Below are 18,810 nucleotides of genomic sequence, written 5' to 3'. Positions count from 1 at the left end.
GGGTACAGATAACCGAGTACTGCCGTTAGTAATAGTTGCTCAAAGAACAGACCGTTTTCTTGCAAAGTATAGGACATAGAGATGACATTTTGGAGACTAGGTATGGCCTGCAAATTAGTCTTTAGCAAACTTTAGTCCTTAGTCTTTGTTTAAGAAACAAACAAAAAAGCCAACAGCTAAAATAAAATTACACTTTTCTTGAACACGCTTCCACTACCACACTATTTACAGCAGCAGAAGGAAGTGGTTATGTGATGACAGAAGTGATAGCCCTATATAGGAGTAAATTAAACGACTGTTTTCTTCATGGAGAATGAAATTACCATTTAGCTTCCAGAAACCTCTGTTGTGAGACTAAAAAGCAGCCCTAAATACAGGGATTTACCTTTTTATTTACTTTGCTTTTTATTTAGGTAGTCCTTATTTACATCTGCCTGTATGCTTTTTTATTTCAAAGTTTATCTCAGATAACTTAATGGCTTTTTAATTATCTGGCCCTTCTGTTTTGCAAACTGATGTGGTTGGCTTGGCCTCCTTCATCAGATGGTCACAGTAGAAGCTGTGTAGGAACTTGTGAAATTCTGCAAGGAGTGTGTAACGTGTTTGTCTTCCAGTCTTGCTTTTCTGCAATCACCTGAACATCAGTTTAGAAATGCAAAGCTAATTGTACGCTAATCTTCTGAATTCACGAAGTTCATAATGGTCTCCAAAAGCACTTAACTACAGCTAGCTAATTTCAATTTTTAAATTAAATGCTATCCGGAATACATTAACATATGCCTTTGGTTTGAACTACACTGTCCTTTAAACAATGAATTTTTAATAGTGAACTGCAGATTTTAATCTCTGGGTATAGAAAAGGAGTTGTTCTCTATTGAGAATGCCTATTTTGGAAAGGTAGTTTTTTGTTGTTTGTTTTTTTTTTTTTTTATCGTTTTCTTCCTCTCTCTGGAATGGTGTTAATTAAACACAGGGATTACCCGGAAGCTGCATATAAACTGAAATGGGATAAAGAGGGGGTTCTTGGTACCACGGACTTAAAATTGGTGTAGTTTTGAGATTTATATAGGCTATTCTTTTCCCCCTCCCCTTTTTCTGTTTTAGGTGAAATTGTGGTAAATGAAGTCAATTTTGTGAGAAAATGCATTGCAACAGATACGAGTCAATATGACCTGTGGGGCAAATTGGTTTGCACTAACTTCAAGATTTCCTTTATTACAGATGACCCAATGCCACTACAGGTTTGTTACTGCTCACATTACTACATTGTGCCAACAGATGTAGAATGTTTGTATTCTCATTAAATCCTTCTTATCTCAAACTGATATAGCTCTGACACCTTCTAAAACAAAGAAAGCTGAATGATGAGGTTAAACTGTCTTATTCTCAATGCGTTGTTATTCTATCCCTTCACTGAGAATATGAGAATAGAGTGAGTTTGGGGTGGAAGTACAGCCAGTTCCCGTTACCTCTGATTATGCAGGCTTTATTGGGAAGTTCATGGGAAAAGGTGAAGCAGGAATTATATAAAAACGTGCTCCTCCTTAAGGAGGAGAATTGCAAGTGTTCCTTTTCTTACACAAGTGTCAAATCAGCAAAGCCTTTAATGTGTCCAAGTTTCTCTGGCATAACTGAGAGAGGACAAAGTAACTGTGAAATGAGCTTTCATCATAGATGAGGTGACAACAAAAGGGAAGGAAGAAATCAAGCCTTTGTCAAAGCAGAACATCTGAAATTAAAAGCCTTAATCAGATTTCTTTGAACAGCACAGCCCATGGTACTGTTTGGAAATCAGAATTGTGAGCTTTGTTATTTTCACTAGTACAGTTGTTTCTGCCTTCATTTTGGGCTTTTCAAAGAAATACTCTTACGTAGGCAAGCTCTGAAAGTAGATAGATACTTTTTCAATATCAGTTAATATACTTGACAAAAGCTACTTCAAAAAATGAAATCTTCATGACAAGAACTATTCTTTGTCATGAAGGAGTTGTCAAAACTTATTTATCAAATTTGCCTAAATATCTTTGCCTTTGTTCTAATAAGCCAAAGTAGAAGATCTTGAAAGCTTGTTCCTCTGAAAGCAATGTGTCAATGGCTATTGATTTAAGTGCATGTTAAGTACATGTAGGGTTGTTATTGTTCAGTTGTATTTTCCTTCTCTAATCTTTACTGACTGAAATTGAGATTGTTACTGATTTTGTTTTATCTGAAAGTGGTGAGTGACCACATGCAGCATACTATAATCAAGATGGATTCAGAGCACTCAGTTGTCTGGACAGAAAAGTCTGTACTAGCATTGAGGAATAATTCTTCATATTTAATCTGTTTAATTCTGTTTGATAGTATGAAAAGAAAGCTTTGGGTTTGTCCTCATGAAAGTCAAGTTCATATTTTTTTCTTTCTTATGATTACAGTAATGGAGTTAATAGCGGATGACTACAGTAATAGTTTATATTTACATATATAAATTTACGCTTCTGCTCGTTGAATATCTACCAGCAATTTTTTAGGCTAGTAAATTCAATGCAAAAGTGAAACTTTTTTTTTGCATATTCCACAGGGGTTTGCAGACTTCTGGTGTGCTTTCACCAACACAAGAAAGCATGGTTTCAGTACTTCTAATTGCCTGTGAATAGGGAAGGGTGGTACATGTCAGAAAAGTCTAGGCATGCCTGATTTTTATCATTGTTTCTTCAAAGATGTGCTGTGTATCATCTGGTTGAGAACTGCAATTAATAGCTATGAGTTCATGTGTTTCAGAAATTCCATTATAAAAACCTCCTTCTTGGTGAACATGATGTCCCACTAACATGCATTGAGCAGATTGTCACAGGTATGTCAAAAACCGTTAATCAGGATGACAGACATTAAACTTATTGATTTAAAGCTATTAACTGCTTGTTAGGTTGTGCAGAATTGTTGACACTCAGGCGGGTCTTTAGCTGGGTCTTTGTATTGGTTTTAAATGTAATCGCAGTACTGAATCAGCAGGGGTTCCAGGATAGACACCTGTTAGAGCAATACACGTTTTGTTAGCAACCTGTCTTCCAAACATCTAAATCTCTTCCATTTAAATACACTGGACTGCAAAAAATGCATCACTTACACAATTTACACATAGCTGGGATATCCCACAAAACAGATAGATGCTTGGGTTTTCGATTTTGTCTAACCCTTAGGCAGGTTAGTAGCCAATGGTCCTCCAAACCTACAGATGGTAATGCACCATTAATCTGAAGAAGTAACTAAGCATAATTTTAAGAACCTGTTTTTGATTTGTTGCATACTCTAGGCTAACTAGTTTGCTAAAGATAATGTTCTTTGTCTTTTAGCTAAAGAATTTCATTTAGATAATAAGTTTTCAAATCTCGATTACAGTAAGAGCTGTTAAATACTTGGCTTTCTAATTGCACTTAATTTACACTTAATGTAAATCATTACTTACCTATAAGTTTTCAGTACCTAAAGTCATCCAGTAATCCGTTTCCACTCTGGAAGTTGGTTTTAATTGCAGTGAAAAGATTAATATGTGTCTGAGGAAGAACACTAAGAAGAAATGTGGTCTGTTTGTTCTTTTTTTTTTTTTTTTTAAGAATAGATTCTATTGACCTGTTACATGGTCTTGCCCTGGCCCACATTTATTGCCCTTTTTCAAAATTACCAGGTAGCTGTGACAAAACAGTGCAAATCTGTAGATGACAGTTTTGTGTGGAGAGATTTATAACCATGGTGTTGCAGTCTTCTCATTTAACATCTCTTACAAACTCCCATATAATAAATTCCCCTAAGTAAGGGGGAAAAGCTAATCAACGTTGAATGATTGTTCTATTAATTCTGTCTTCTTTCATGTGCCATGTGTTGTTCTTGAATGGGAGGGCTTCAGAGGTAGCACTCGTTTCAGAATAAAAGCCAATGGATTCTAGGTTATTCTTTACTGCATGTTTCCCTAGATTAAACATTCAAATAGCCTGAATGTTTGCAGTTTCATGGGAAGAATGTTAGAAGTTATCTAGGACCCCTTTCTGTTTAGCTTTTCTGTTAGTTTGAAGTTCTGTAGAGCAAGATGGCAGTATTTCCTGCCACATACCTGAGGAAATTAGTCTTTGTTCTTTTATTATTCTATTGTTCTTCTGCAGTCTTACACTAATTTTAGTGAAGCATAAGCTTTTACTGACAAGAACTGAGAGAGTTTTCACCAAAACTGCAGAGGAGGTTGTTTGATGGTTGTCACATTCAAGGTGAATAGCTGAAGGTGTATTGATTTTATATAAACAAACAAACATACACACGGGCCAGGTAGGAGCTGTTTCTTTCAGTTGTGCTCCTTGCCCTTTGAGTTTGTGGTCCAGATCTTAACCCAGCAGTTTAGAAAGTGCAAGATCCAGCTGAAGGCATAAGGAGCATGAAAGGTGCTAGAGGTGTTTCTGAAAAGAACTGTTAGTCCATCTGAAATGCCTGAAGAAACTGCACTATAGAAAAAGTAAGCTATAGATAACACTGTTTAGTATTTATAGTGGTTGTTGGCTCCTTGTCTAGCCATAAACTCTCCACCCTTTTCCCAGGAGATGAAAGAGCTTAATGCATAAATGTTTAATTTCCATCCTGTCCTAAAACGTTTGTCTTCTGTTTCATGGAAGTACTTTAGCTTAACCCAGAAGATGCCATAGCTGGCTGGTTGCAGGTAATTCATCATTCAGCAGCTATGTGCCCCAATTTTCCCATTTACCACACACAAAATCTCTGTGGCTTTTCTGGTGTTTAGTTTTATAAAATTTAATTTTCTCCATTTGAAAAGGGGTTGCGCAGGCCAAGAGACACAGCCTGTCTATGCAGGCCTAGGCCACCTGGCAATTTACTATACTTACATTTTTGGGTTTTAAGTAAGAAATGCAGTTAGTCTTAACTTGAATGCTTATTTATACATCCAAGTGACAAAACAAACCAAAAAACTGAGCATTTCTGCCAGTTACTGTACATCAGAAGGGCATTGCAGCGTATATGATGATCTGTCTGGGAGCACAAATTACTCTTTGAAATACTGAATGTTAATTACTTGTTTATGAAGTTGTCATTGATGCGTATAAATAATCCAGACGTATGGGAAACAGTAATTCAGCCACTTGTTTGAAAGGAGACTGATCAACAGGAGGACCTATACGAGCTCTTACTTAAACTGAATAGTTGAATCATACGATTAAATGAGAAACTGCTTATAGCAACACCACCGTATCTGTGTTTGAGCCAGTCTTGTGTTGTATACTTACAAAGCACGGTCCAATAACTGTCTTTTCTTTACAGTGAATGACACCAAGAGGAAACAGAAGGTTCTTGGTCCCAACCAAAAACTTAAATTTAATCCAACTGAATTAATCATTTATTGCAAAGACTTCCGTATTGTCAGATTTCGTTTCGATGAAGCAGGTCCTGAAAGTGCAAAAAAGGTATTATATCTTTTTATGAAGTCTTTCCTTGTAGTCGTTACATGTAGCAACAGGTATGCTAATAATATTTTGTGTTTTAATAGTGGTGGAGGGGATGGATTTGAAAATTAATTGCATTATATTGCAGCAGAGCATCTAGATTTTAGAGTGAAAATTAGTAGATTTTAAAAAAAATCTAAGATGACATGTTAACTCTTTTCATGTTAGATAAACCTACATTTCTTGTAATATGTTATATTTTTTAAAATTACTAACTTAAGATTTTTTTTTAAATACTATGCAACAGCTGTATAACAGCGTTTATATTTCAATATGGAAATTGACACGTTTTCAGCAAGCAGTAACCTTAGTTTAGCCATAGGTAAAGTGTACTATTTTATGTATACTTCTGATAGACATTGCACAGCAAGTTCTTTGATAACCTTTTGAAACAACCGATTTGTCTAATTACATAAAAAATGTGCTTTCTCCATGTTGTCTTAGAGTTGCATGCCTTTTGAGGAGTTACCTCTTTCTGTACACTACTAGAAATTTCATTCCTTCCCCAATTTTAACACTAGTTGCCATAAGTTCCAACAAAGTCTTACAATGTTGTTTAACCTGGTAAAATTCCGGTAAGTTTCTGCTGATCAGAGGTGGTTAGGCTACATAAAACTAGCTGGCCAGCCTCCTGGCTCTGGAATGTTGTTTGAGTTACATGTCCTCTGACCTCCATGGCACCACACTGTGGCCAAGCACGACACAGCAGTCTTTTTGTAAGGAGTGACCCAATTTGCTTACAGAGGTTGAGTTCCCCTCTCAGTAGGATCAAATTTGAGCTTAACCGTGTAAATCCTAAGCACCATCTGCCCAGACATAAGTCTGTTTGCAGTTATCAACTGCATGATGCCCAATTTATCACTTCTTCACCTTCTGCTCTCTTACAGAGATCCAGTAGCAGAAACCCAGTTATGAAGCCCACTGTTCTTTCCTTGTTATTTTCTGCATTCCTTCCTTCCTGCCTGCTGGCTTTGTTTGTAACCTTTCAAGTTCGGCAATCTTTCAGCTGTCAATTCCCCTTTTACAGCTTCTCTGAAGTCACCCTGGAGCAGTCTATCTGCAATATCTTTATAGCAACTGTTTCTAATTGGTTGTCAGAGCTAAGAAGAGTGATTAGCCTGTAGGAGGGAGGAAGAGTGCAAACTCAGCATCTCATTAACAGTTCTTGTGCTGTACTTCCTCATGCAAGAGCAAAAAGTGAAACCTTTTTATAAAGATGCTTGCTTTATGCATTCGTAATTACATGGGCTAATGTGATAACTGATAGGAAGAAGAGTTCCAGAGATCCAGAAGGTTCTGAATCTGCATAGTTATAAGATGGCAATGGTGGTGACCAAAAGCATAATTCCCCTTTACGAATATCAGAAGGTGGTCACAAGGAATAGAAGAAGACTTGTATAATTTTTACTATCAGTTGTATGGCTAGTGCCACAGTTTTGATGTGTCCAGTAGGTTACTGCATCTTTGTTTGGGTGTATGGGAAGCATGCTGTTACTGAGGGGAGATAGTTACCATAAACTAGTGTTTCTGTAACAACATTATTCTGTTAACATTAAAATACAGTTACCTAAAGCCATGAGGTCCTTGGATTGGTTTCTCTGTCAGGATTTTGCTTGTATTATTTTGGTGAACACAAGTAGAATGGTCTTATGTAGCATATTTATTGGAATTGGTTTGTTCTTTCTGGCATAGAAAGGGATTTCTAGCACCACACTCTTGAAAGATTATCTCATTCTGTTCCTGACCTTCAAGTAGTATATATTAGCAAGGTTAAATAAAATAAATAAAAAGATTATGCTCATTTTGGAGCTAGGTGTGAAAACCTCCTGAGTGGAAGAAAAAGGAACTGGATAGAATTATGCTTAAACATTATATAAAGGTTTTTCTAGGGTGTTCATTGTTGAGAAACTGCAGAGCTCAGCATTTCTGTTGTAATCAAAGAGTTGTGCAGGTTGTAATTTAACTATAATAATGTCCAAAGTAGTTCTGACTCTCAAGGTTTTCAAATAAGAGTCTTCTTCACTTATTAGCTTTAAAATGAAGGGAAAGTGAAGTTAACAGTTAATATTACAATCTGTGTTCAGTAAAGCAAGAGACCTGCATGTTAGTCCTTTATGAATCAGAAATAGCTTCCTTAGTCAAACCTTGCATAAATACTGTCAGGTGTACAAATCAGAACAGGGAGATTTCTCTCTACCTAGATGTAATCCTGGTAATACAAGGGAGTATCGTTCTATAAATGAAACACACTTGGGTCAAAGTGAAATATCTACCTGCTACAATATACACTTCAACCTATGGGAGTATTTGTGCATCTAACTTAATCAGTATGAGAGGCTAGCAAGTGTTCTGTTTAGAGCCATAGGTAAAAAATAAAAAGGAAAAAAAAAAACCAGAACATTATTATTTTTAAAATGAGCTTTAACTATGTGGAAGAATCACAAGGAGAACAAAGATACTAACTTCACATGATTAAGTAATTTCTTTCAAGCACAGTTGCTTGAATGTAATGGAAATACTCATCAGTATTCAGTTACATAAGTTGGTGTTGGCAAAGAGAACATAATCGGTTTCTAAGGAAGTAACTGGGTTTGCAGAACAGGGCAAAAGGGAGAATAACCCCTGCTAATTAGGCTGCTTTACTAGAACAGAGAGTATTCCCATTTTGGTAGTAAGTGAAACTATGAATCCAAGTTTAAAAGCAGTCAGACTTCAGACATGGACTCTCTATTGTATTTGATTACATAAATATATACGTGATATCTGGGTAATATCGATAGAATGTTCACTTTTTTTTTTTGCCACGTTAAAGCAGAAATGAAGTGGAAAAACACATCAGATTTTGAGGTGAATTAATTTTTTTGGGGGTAAGCTATGAAGATGTTTAAAAATCAGTTCTATAGAAACATACCTTCAACGTTAGCTGCAGACTATACATGCTAAAAAACACTCTCCCAACATTAATCAGTCAAGTAAATATTTCCTCTCTTGTTTTTAATGGATATTTGGGAAACAGGAGTTAAGGAATAATAATGGGGATGGAAACTCACATTCCTCATCATTTAGCAGTTGGATTCCATTTTGTCTCAAAAATAAAGCTGTAGAGCCTCCAAAGGAAGGAAAGCCAGATGGGTGTGGGAGGAAGTGGAGGATGGGGAAGCACGGGTAAGCAAGTTGGGGAAGTCTTAAGTTAGACAATATGAAAGAAGAAGCATTTCACCTTCCTTAAAGGAAAAGGAATTACTTTTGTTCCAAAAAGCACAACAAACAGGTCAAACTGAAATATCCTGCTGACTTCTAGCCACTGTAATACTTGACGTTAAACTAAGAAATTAAAATGTATGAATAGATGAAGCTTTAGATCTTAGGACTGTTAAGTGATGGAAAGTGTGCTGCCTTACTAGGCAAATGAGTCTTGGCCGTGTACCAGAATGGCACACACCCTATAATCTCCTGTTTCCTAAATATATCTCCATTTTTGCAGTCCCTTTCTCTTCTAGAACTCCCTCAACTCTTTTCCTTCAGAGAACTTTTTAAAATGAGTATGAGATCTGTTTCAGAAACACATGCTTAATCAAAACACAAGGAAAATTATCTCAAATCTTGTTTCCCGTGCAATCAATTCTAGTCTTCTAACACGTCATAACACTTGGGATGGAGTGGAACATTTTTTTCCGAATTGTTACAAGGAATAAGATAAAACTGAGAGTTTTGAACAAATGATCCTGACCCTTTCTAATGTCTTCTTTATTATTCCACAAAACTTCTATATTACCTTGTTCTGGTTGTTTGTATTGATCTCAGAATGTAATATCTCAATACTTTCTCATGCATTCCCAGTGCCTTATATTTTTATGGCCTTTGGAGAGGGATAAAGAAAGCTTTTTTATTTTTCACAAGTGAGCTCATCTGATGGTATTTAAAAAGCCTCTAATAATAATTCTACTAGCTAGTAGCTAGCAAAATGCTCATGATGGCTAGGGCTGAAAGTCTTGTTATCTGAAAGCTTATTCTTCCAAGGAGACTTGCTGCTACCTGGGAAGATTAAGAATTCTGTCCACGGGACTTGATCTAGTCCTGGTTGCATAAATTCAGAACAGGAATTGCAGTAGTGGGGAAGACTAGTGTGCTTCCAGCAAGTTCATAAGGCAGTCTGTTGCAGGGAAGATGAAATGCAGGGCTCAGCTAATGTAGCACATCTTACATATGAGTGCTCACAATGATTTTTTCCAAAGAGCGCTAGCAATATTTTGAAGTTCTTGCTCTTGGTAAAATTCCTGTTGAAAAAGAGAAGAGCTTGCCCTGCAAGTATCATCTGTGTTTTGCAGAAAAGCATTGTGCAGGGAACGCTTGACATAGGGAAATGGCCTTTGTACTATGAAATAGTTAAACCCATTTTCTTTACTGTTTTTTATAAATGAACTTTCCAACAAGCAGCCTATTCTCTTGTTGCCTGAGCCTAAATATCTTCAGCTTTACACGATTGTAAATTGGCAAAAATACCAAACATTTTTCAGTTTGATATGAGAACATTTCCTGTAAAACATGTTTGTTTTCCTATTTAAAAGCTTCTGCTTATGGTGATAATCTGCTGAGATCTGTGGAATTTGCTTGTCTTTTGATACTTGCTGACAATAAAACTACTATATGAATTTAGTGAGGAATAAAAGGAAAATCTGTATGTCTTTAATGTTTTTTAGTATATATTACCAGAATTTTTCCAAAGTGTAAAATATAGACAGCAGTATAAGTAGTAATTTTCTTTTTTTAATAATAGAAATTGAGGTCCTGAACCTGTACTGTAATCTTCAGGTGGACTGCTTCACCCGTGTGGCACTGGTACTTTGAGCTGTATCCGTTCTGTGGAACACCCAGAAAACTTCTCAGCATCTGGGTTCAAGAGCACTGCCATGGTCTCATTTTGGGAACCAGATCCTAACGCATACCATTTCCCAAACAATTTTACCCCTCTTAACATGCCACACATGCACATTCTCAAATAAATGAAAGCTATTTTAGATGCTGCCTTAAAAAATAGTTTTACTGTATTTGCATTGTACTGTTTGGCAGCACAATGGCATCCTTTAATGTCTTGCAGCTCATCCTCAAGCCTTGAGACTTGATTAGCATAGCAAAAAGCTTTCATCCTTCATGCCCATAAATGAAGATCGGGAGTAGCTCTATTAACATCAATTACTCTAATGAAAAGTTAATGAGAAAAATGGAAGTCAAAATGTATATGTATGCAGATCTGCATTTTGCTTCACTGCCACTGACAGACAAAAGCAGTCTGTTAGAAAATGACAAGTATTATGGAATAGCTGTTGTCCTATTATGGTTCTTGAGCTTTTCAAACCTCAAGATGTGTTAAAATTTGTGTGGCTTTTAGTTATTTCATGATAGTTACTACCAGTTTTTACCAAATTGTGGAAATCGGCTTATAAATGTTCATTTGAAAAGTCATGCTCATCCATTTCCCTGTAACACTTTTACTATTTCTTTCTCAGGAGTACCCTGTCTTCTATAGTGTATTGCAGTTCCATGGTAGCACTGAAAGAAAAATCAAAGCAACTGTTCTTCTAAGAGTTGATGGGAACTTGTTGTCAGGAACTTTGTGAAAAAAAGTTTTAAGGTTGAGTTAGTGTGTAGTCACTGGTTTTATAAATAGCAGGAAATGTCCCCCTCAAAAGTCAGAGTACATAAATACTCAGTGAAGGTTCCATAATGCTACATACGTGGTACATACAAGCTAGTAAAAATGCAGTGGCTTTCTCCATGCAGGACTTAGCATGAATGCACTCTTCAAGTTTTTCCTGTGCCTAAGAGTTTCCTAAGACTATTGCAAAGAATGTGAAGTTTAGACGAGACTCTTCCTTGTGCCCTGGGTTAATCTCTGCTGTTCTGAGGATGCATCTTTTATTTGAAATCTCTGCTAAAATTCTCTTCCCAGGGCAGGGCTTGTGACTCAGCCTAGTCGAACCTGATGACTGCATCAGATTGCCAGAGATGGTGCTGGAACTTGCTAAACCCACAGGCGTCTAGAAGTGATGGGTGGATTTCTTTTGTGAATGAAAGTGATTCATCTGAGACTGAACCTATATGGGCTAGGCCAAAATTCATTGAAACTGACATCTTGCTGATGTTTCAGTTGGCTATTTCAGTTCTCAAGATCAGCTGGGGAGGGGGAAAAGAGTGATTGCTGGCATGTTTAGTTAGTGGTAGAGCCCCCGCACTTGACAAGTGGGCCTACTGTAAAAAATCAGGTTCTATTGAAAATGGAGATTGATGGAGAATCTCCAGCCTCTCGCTCAGCTGACAAACTACAAGCGACTAACACCAAGAAAGTATCTCCCACTATTTTCAAGTAGCTTAGGGAAGAAGCTCTTAATTTCCAGACAATTTGCTTTTTACTTGGATTCATCAATGCCTTTCATAATTTGGGAACACAACTTAATGAGATGCAGAACTGACATAGGTCCTGGAAGTCTTCAACATGCAACCTCTGTTTTTCCCTTCAAATCAAATATGGAAATTGAACATTAGAAACTGGTTTTAGCTTTTGCTCTGCAAAGTTAATACTGCCATAATCATGAGCAATAAATGTTATGTATATAAACAATACTAATAAACATTTATTTCCTAGGTGTGCCTCGCAATAGCTCATTATTCTCAGCCAACAGATCTTCAGCTTCTCTTTGCATTTGAGTATGTTGGAGAAATATATCATAATCCAGGTAAGTATGAAAATACCTTATTTTCTTCTGTTTCACAATCTGTAAGTTTAGTAAGTCTTCTATCCAGAAACAATAGCAAAAAGCTTTTTAGGCTTTCTCTGGGGGCAAGTAAATTGGCTTGTCGGGCAGCCAACCTCTTACTTTTGGACTGAAGTGAGTTGTTGTGATACACTTTAAAGACCAAAATCAAAAGCAGTATCTGTACTCTGGAACAAAACTGCCAATGTCAGCATGAGTGCTCATATGTCTCCATTCACACTTCGATCCTCCTATCGGTGTATTAGCCTGTAGCGGTACTCCAGGTACATAGCTGATGTCCCATCAGGCAGGCTTGTTTACCTGCCCTTCTTTTGGGAATAAGTTTCTCTTCTGGTGGTATTGCAGGAGGATTTGTGCAGCTTGGGACTCCATACCTCCTTTCCTAGAGGCTTACTAGGCAGTTCTTCCCACTCAAAACCTCCACCACCCCTGCTGAGTTGGAGCACACCCTCTCTGCTCAAGGCCAATCTCCAACTGAACCCTGTCAGTTAGGTAAGCCTGAAAAAGATGCCTTTGGAACTTGATTTCTAGTGTAATGCTGTGCGGTCACTGCTTAGTGTTCCCCAGCCAATACACAGCTGAAAACCATCAGTTTTAGCATTCCAAGCCTCCAAATAGCAGAAGTACCATTGATGTAAATCTGTGGTACAGAAATATTTACTCAGGAGCTGGCATTAGAAATCATTGTTATCAAATTTGAATGTTGTGGAATTATGAGCTCAGACATTCAAATTTGTACAAAAATGCACATTTCTCATGCAGATGCCTACATGACTGCCTTATGCATGCACAAGAATAATGGTGCATGTGATTATGTTGCATACAGAATTATACGTGTAATATCTTACCTGCTAAGTCTTGGGTGGTAATTAAGGTCCATGTATGTTAGTGTTACAAAGTACTAAGGAAGAAGGCAATTTGCAGATAAAATGGCCATAAAGTGGTAAAGTAGCACGTGAACAAAATGTTGGTCTGTCACAAAGTTGCCTTAAAATGCTATTTGACATATGGAAAAAAATCTAGGGGACGAATTATACAAGGTGGGTAAAAAATGTTGTTCCTCTGGAGCTGCTGGTCAGAATGGCAAAAGCTGGTTGTTCTGCTATGCCGTAGTTGCTGGAGGAAAGAGCTTGAAATACTTTGGTGGTTGTTACTGTTTTTAATTTAAGTTTCCACGTAGTAAAGTGAACCATGGTGTTTGTTGCATGGATCTCTGGCTTTGCCCTTACAATTCCAGCACTGTGTTTTATAACTCACTATTCCTGATAGCCCTGATAAAGTAGAAGTTGAAATACTGTCATTGTGCTTCTTGGGGAGTGTAATCAGCCTGCATTGCTCTGGTGTGTATAGACATTGTTTTTTCCCAGGATATGTTTGATAATTATATATCCTGCCATTAAACAGTAAAATTCTAACATTATCTTCTAGTACTGGTATTTCTCTGGATACTAGGTACTTCAGTCTGAGTTCAGTATAGCTTTCTTCTGAAAGATACCGAAAGTAGTCTGAGTTCTGAATTGGTAGATATTAGAAAGTAAAAAATACACAGTCATTGAGATGACAGCAGAGCCCTAACCCTCTGTTCTGCTCTGTCTGGACAGAATTTACATCTACACTTACATCTTTACAACTCTTCCTAAAGATAGGAGCTTTCCTGTCGGAGATTTCTGGGTTGAGCCCCACTTTATTTCACCTTCATCTAAACATTTACTCCAAGTATCAAGAAACAAAATGCAGTGTCCTTTGACACAGCTGACTGCCTCCTTGGCACCTAAAGCATGATCAACAAAGGGGATCTTCTGTATTACTAAGAGAGCTTGTAATTGATTTCCTTGGTCCCTAGCCACAAAATGGTAGTTAATATATAAATATATTAACTAACTAAATATATTAATATATATATAAATATAAATATATTAACTACCTGGATATAAATATACATGTGTATGCACACACACACACATATATATAGCAGATGTATTAGGAAATATACCTTATCAAACAGTCTTTGTCATCAAGTTATTTTCCTTTTTGTTGATAGAGCAGTAATTTATAAGGAAAAGCTGTTGAAATTATGTACCATTTGTTTTACTTTACTCAGAAAATAGTTAATTAAAGGGTAGCATATAAAGGCTAGATGTTTTTAAAACACTGGTAAGGGGCATGTTGAAGAGAGAAGTCCTGTGACTGAACATAACACTTGTTCCTGAGCATTAGCATGTCCTGCTTTCTACAAAGCAGCACAACATACCAGCTTTACATTGCTTCTCTGTTGAAATTGCAGAAGAAAAGTACATTTGCATCTTCATGTATTGCTGAGCTGTCATTAAACCACAGATCTGTTTTAATACAAAAATAGGCAGTGTCAGCCCTGATGCTAATGGCTCGCTCTTGTAATTAGGAATGTTTTTCTTTATTTTTTTTTTAATGTGCATTGATGAATTTTCTTTTCCTAGCAAAGAAGGTGAACGGAATAGACCCAGGAGGTGGTGGTGGTGGCAGCATCGGCAGTGCCACTGGTCAGCAGACACCTTTGTTTGAAACTTACTCTGATTGGGATAGAGAAATCAAAAGGACAGGTGCATCAGAGTGGAGAGTTTGTTCAGTCAACGAAGGTTATATGATATCTACTTGGTAAGTTTCTGCTATAATGCAAGTAAGCATAGAAGAAAACAAGACAATTTAACTGTCTTTTCCTGTCTCTTCTAACAAAGTCTCCATACTATCTGACTGTACACTTTAACTCCTAAATGTGCCACTCTCTGGAGAGGCCCCTGGTTGGAAGATCTTGCAAGTGTTGTCTCTAGAGGAAATGTCATGTTTTGTGAATATATGGTCCCTGGTGCTTCCTGTTTTCCAGCATCTGTTGCTTTCATGCTTTTGTACTTCCCTCTGAAACATGCACGTTTGTAAATAATTTTTTTTGTTTACAAAAAAACATTTGAGCTGTACAGATGACATGTAAGAGATATACAGTACAGCCAGTTAGCACTGTGGTATTAGGGTTTGGTGCATTATAGTAAGACAGCATTGCAACAAGATTGCAACAAGAGAAAAGCTGATAAAATACTTAGGTAAAAGTAACCTTTTATACTGTATTTTTTTCCCCAAGTCTCCCAGAATATTTTGTGGTCCCATCTTCCTTAGCAGATCAAGACCTTAAGCTATACTCCTACTCTTTTATTGGGAGACGAATGCCAGTAAGTATATTTTTTATTCTGTTGCTGTTCTTAATCATCATGCCATGTTAATATTAAAGATATGTATGCCAATTAACACAGCTTTATATGCAGCATTAAGGAAAAAATAAAGGAATTAACACAAACCTGCTTTTTTGTTGTTTTATGTTTTTCCCATATTAGGTATGGTCCTGGAATCATCCTAATGGGAGTGCCCTTGTAAGAATGGCCAACATTAAAGATGTATTGCAGCAAAGAAAAATTGATCAAAGGTAAACAGTTGAAGCTATTCTTTTATCAGACATGGTATAGAGCAAGTGGTGATTATGTGCAATATGCAGCAGCATTTTGTAACTGAAAGGATAGTTAATGTTGCAGTGCAGTACCTTTCGAGAAACTGTCCTCTGAGTACAGTTGTAGCACAATTTCTGTTCAAGGTCCACTTCAGTTGGAATACTGAATAATTTTGCAAGTTTTAAGTGATGTTTATTATTTAGGTAGCTAGTCTTTCAGGTGACAGAATTTATTGATCGAAGGATTGGATGAGTATTGATGATACTGTGTTAAAACTTATGTTCATGGGGAATTCCTTACCTGCTTCAGAGAAACACAGAAAAATTATTTCTTTATGGCATTTACAGTTCTACAGATCTAGTACCACAATACACAGAGTCTTTTTGTAGATGTTGCATTGTGTGTGTTAGGCTGGTGCTACAAGTTTTATTTGAAACCCTGTCAGATTTCCTGGCTTTATATACTGCATATATGCTCTTGTTTATTTAGCCCAGACAAATCTTTATAAAAATTGTGGAAAAAATAAAAATTGAATAGAGCTGTTTAACCTGTAACTCTGCCTGAGGTTTTCATTTCCCAGAAGCGTTCTGATGGTCCAGCCTTTCCATTTTTTGTTTTGTAACTCGCAGATACCAAAAATGTTTGAGCCACTAGCATTACAGCAGGAGGAATATTATCTTCTTAATGCCTTTTTTTTTTTTAATTTTTGAATGAAGGTGCATGTTCTATGTGTTTTTAGTGTTTTGCAGTTACAGACTTTGCAGTGATTTGTGAAAGGCTCTTTCCCCTCTCCAATAATAAAGTGACTTTTTAAAAATTATTTTTTAACAACATAGGATTTGTAATGCAATAACTCGAAGCCATCCTCTGAGAAGTGATGTTTTCAAATCTGATCTGGACAAGTGTCTCCCCAGCATCCAGGAAATCCAGGCGGCACATATCAAACTCAAACAGCTGTGTGTTAATGGTATGCTGAACTGTCCTTCTTTCATGGCAGTTATTTTCTCGAAATACAACAATTCTAATAGATCTGGCTGACAGGCATAGTTACTTGAAGTCATTTTGCAATGTTACTGCTTTCCTTGTTGCAGAGCCCTTTGAAGAAACAGAAGAGAAGTGGCTATCCTCACTGGAAAATACTCACTGGTTAGAGTATATCAGGTTTGTACCATTGGTAGAGTGATGGTTCATGAGGTGTGAAAAACTTCCACCGGTGTAAGGAAGCAGTGAATCAGTTGAATGATTTGCTATTTTAATTAATGAACTAGGTAAATATAACTATGACTAATTTTTTTCTTCTATAGCATGAACCTATAATATTAATTGTTGCATCACTTTCTGTTCCCATCCAGATCATTTCTTAAGCATTCGGCTGAGCTTGTATATATGATGGAGTGTAAGCATGTTTCGGTAGTTCTACAAGGTAATAAAACCATATAGCACGCAACAATTCTTTGCATTAATGATATAATGTAGATGAGTAAGTTTAGATAAAATCAACTGTAATCTCTATACATAACACCCATCTATTCTAAATATCTTAAGCATTTGAACAACTGAAAAAAAGATAATTTTATTATGTGTCTTGGCTGTAGTATCATACCATAGCATCAAAGGATTTTTCACTTTGAGTCTTTTTGTTTCTTTATCTGGTAATGATATGATAGAGTCCAAACTTCAGGGTGAACTTTTGTACTGTCACAATTAGGCTAATATTCCTTGCATAACCAAGATCAGTTTTATTCAGAGATCCCATGTAGTAGCTGGTAGCATTTCACTAACATTGTTTGCTGTTGTTACATGTTAAACAAAATAAAAATAAAAAAACAAAACAAGCAAACAAACAAACAAAAAAAAACCTGAAAAACTTGCTGATGCCTAGATCAGAAATTCTGTAATTTCAACTCATATATGACACTTTCCCCATATTGGCTCACTAGCTTGCCAAAAACTGATTCAGGGAAGAAAACATGTTAAAACTTTTCCAGCAACGTGATCGCCCTCCTTCTTAGCATATCTTGTAAATACCAGGCTTTCCAGTGAGTATTTTAGGTCTTTATCAATGCATTGCTGTGCTTGATACTGCAGCAGGAATCTTTACTATGGAATGAGTCTTGGTTGGTTGTGTTTTTTTGATTTTTATCTACCTTTTTGTGAGAACAATTACAGCAATGAAAAGCACGTTATAAAATAAATTCAATTATATATTTTTTTAATTTTAAATTGTTTAAAAGCAATTCAAAACTAAATGCAGTTGCCACTTTTTGTTGAGATTCTGTTTGTGTGTGTATATACATATACTGTAAGTATGTACATATATTCTGTATGTTATTCACAGAGGAAGAGGGACGGGACCTGAGCTGTCTTGCTGCTTCTCTCATTCAAGTCATGCTGGATCCCTATTTTCGAACAATTGTTGGATTTCAAAGCTTGATACAGAAGGAATGGGTCATGGCAGGATACCAGTTTTTGGATAGGTGTAACCATTTAAAAAGATCTGACAAAGAGGTAAAGTTAATGGTAATTGTATGTGACAAAAGTACCTGGTCAATATCATCCTGAACATTTGTTCACACAGAAATCTTAAGTTACAAATATTTTTCATACTTTCAAATCTCAGGAAGCTTATGTTAGAGAAAATATGTCTTTGTCCAGGGTAAACATAAATATTCTTTATCTGTTGTAGCCACGTGAGAATCGATGACACACCAGGTGAAATTGGATGTTGATGGGATTTTTTGTTGCTGCAGTGTTACACATGAAAAGGTCAAACTGTTGCAAATGTTAGCACAAACACACCCCACAGTTTAAATTAAAATTAAAGGGGTTTAGGCGTGTATTGGGAGGGGGCTATTTTTTGTTGTTTTTTCCAAGGGTATGTTTTCATCCCTGTTTTTGTTGTTTTTTTTTTTTTGTTTTTTTTTTTTTTGTTTTTTTTTTGGAATGCCAAGTCATAGCAATATGCAGTATTTTTCAAAGTATTGAGCTGATAGAGAAACGCTAGAGCTTTATGAATTACGATGCACGGCTGACAAACAGATTAATAGAGGGCAACACAGTGCTTGATTTTCAGTATTTCTAGGT

The 18,810-nt window shown here is 36.5% G+C and overlaps 1 protein-coding gene across 1 annotated transcript in view; it reads left to right on the top strand.

The window, feature by feature from the left end:
- Positions 1–18,810, top strand: part of MTMR10 (myotubularin related protein 10) — a 37,789-nt gene that overhangs the window by 11,736 nt on the left and 7,243 nt on the right. The window contains exons 3-13 of the mRNA XM_084293763.1: positions 1,105–1,241; positions 2,761–2,833; positions 5,299–5,441; positions 12,124–12,214; positions 14,710–14,887; positions 15,366–15,453; positions 15,616–15,704; positions 16,563–16,693; positions 16,818–16,887; positions 17,079–17,149; positions 18,065–18,234. Coding sequence (XP_084149889.1) covers positions 1,105–1,241; positions 2,761–2,833; positions 5,299–5,441; positions 12,124–12,214; positions 14,710–14,887; positions 15,366–15,453; positions 15,616–15,704; positions 16,563–16,693; positions 16,818–16,887; positions 17,079–17,149; positions 18,065–18,234 — 1,241 coding nt within the window. The remainder of the gene's footprint in view (positions 1–1,104; positions 1,242–2,760; positions 2,834–5,298; positions 5,442–12,123; positions 12,215–14,709; positions 14,888–15,365; positions 15,454–15,615; positions 15,705–16,562; positions 16,694–16,817; positions 16,888–17,078; positions 17,150–18,064; positions 18,235–18,810) is intronic.

Source organism: Netta rufina (assembly GCF_964035555.1).
Source record: "Netta rufina genome assembly, chromosome: 11".
Lineage (NCBI taxonomy): Eukaryota > Metazoa > Chordata > Aves > Anseriformes > Anatidae > Netta > Netta rufina.
This window is presented reverse-complemented; position numbering and strand designations above follow the sequence as displayed.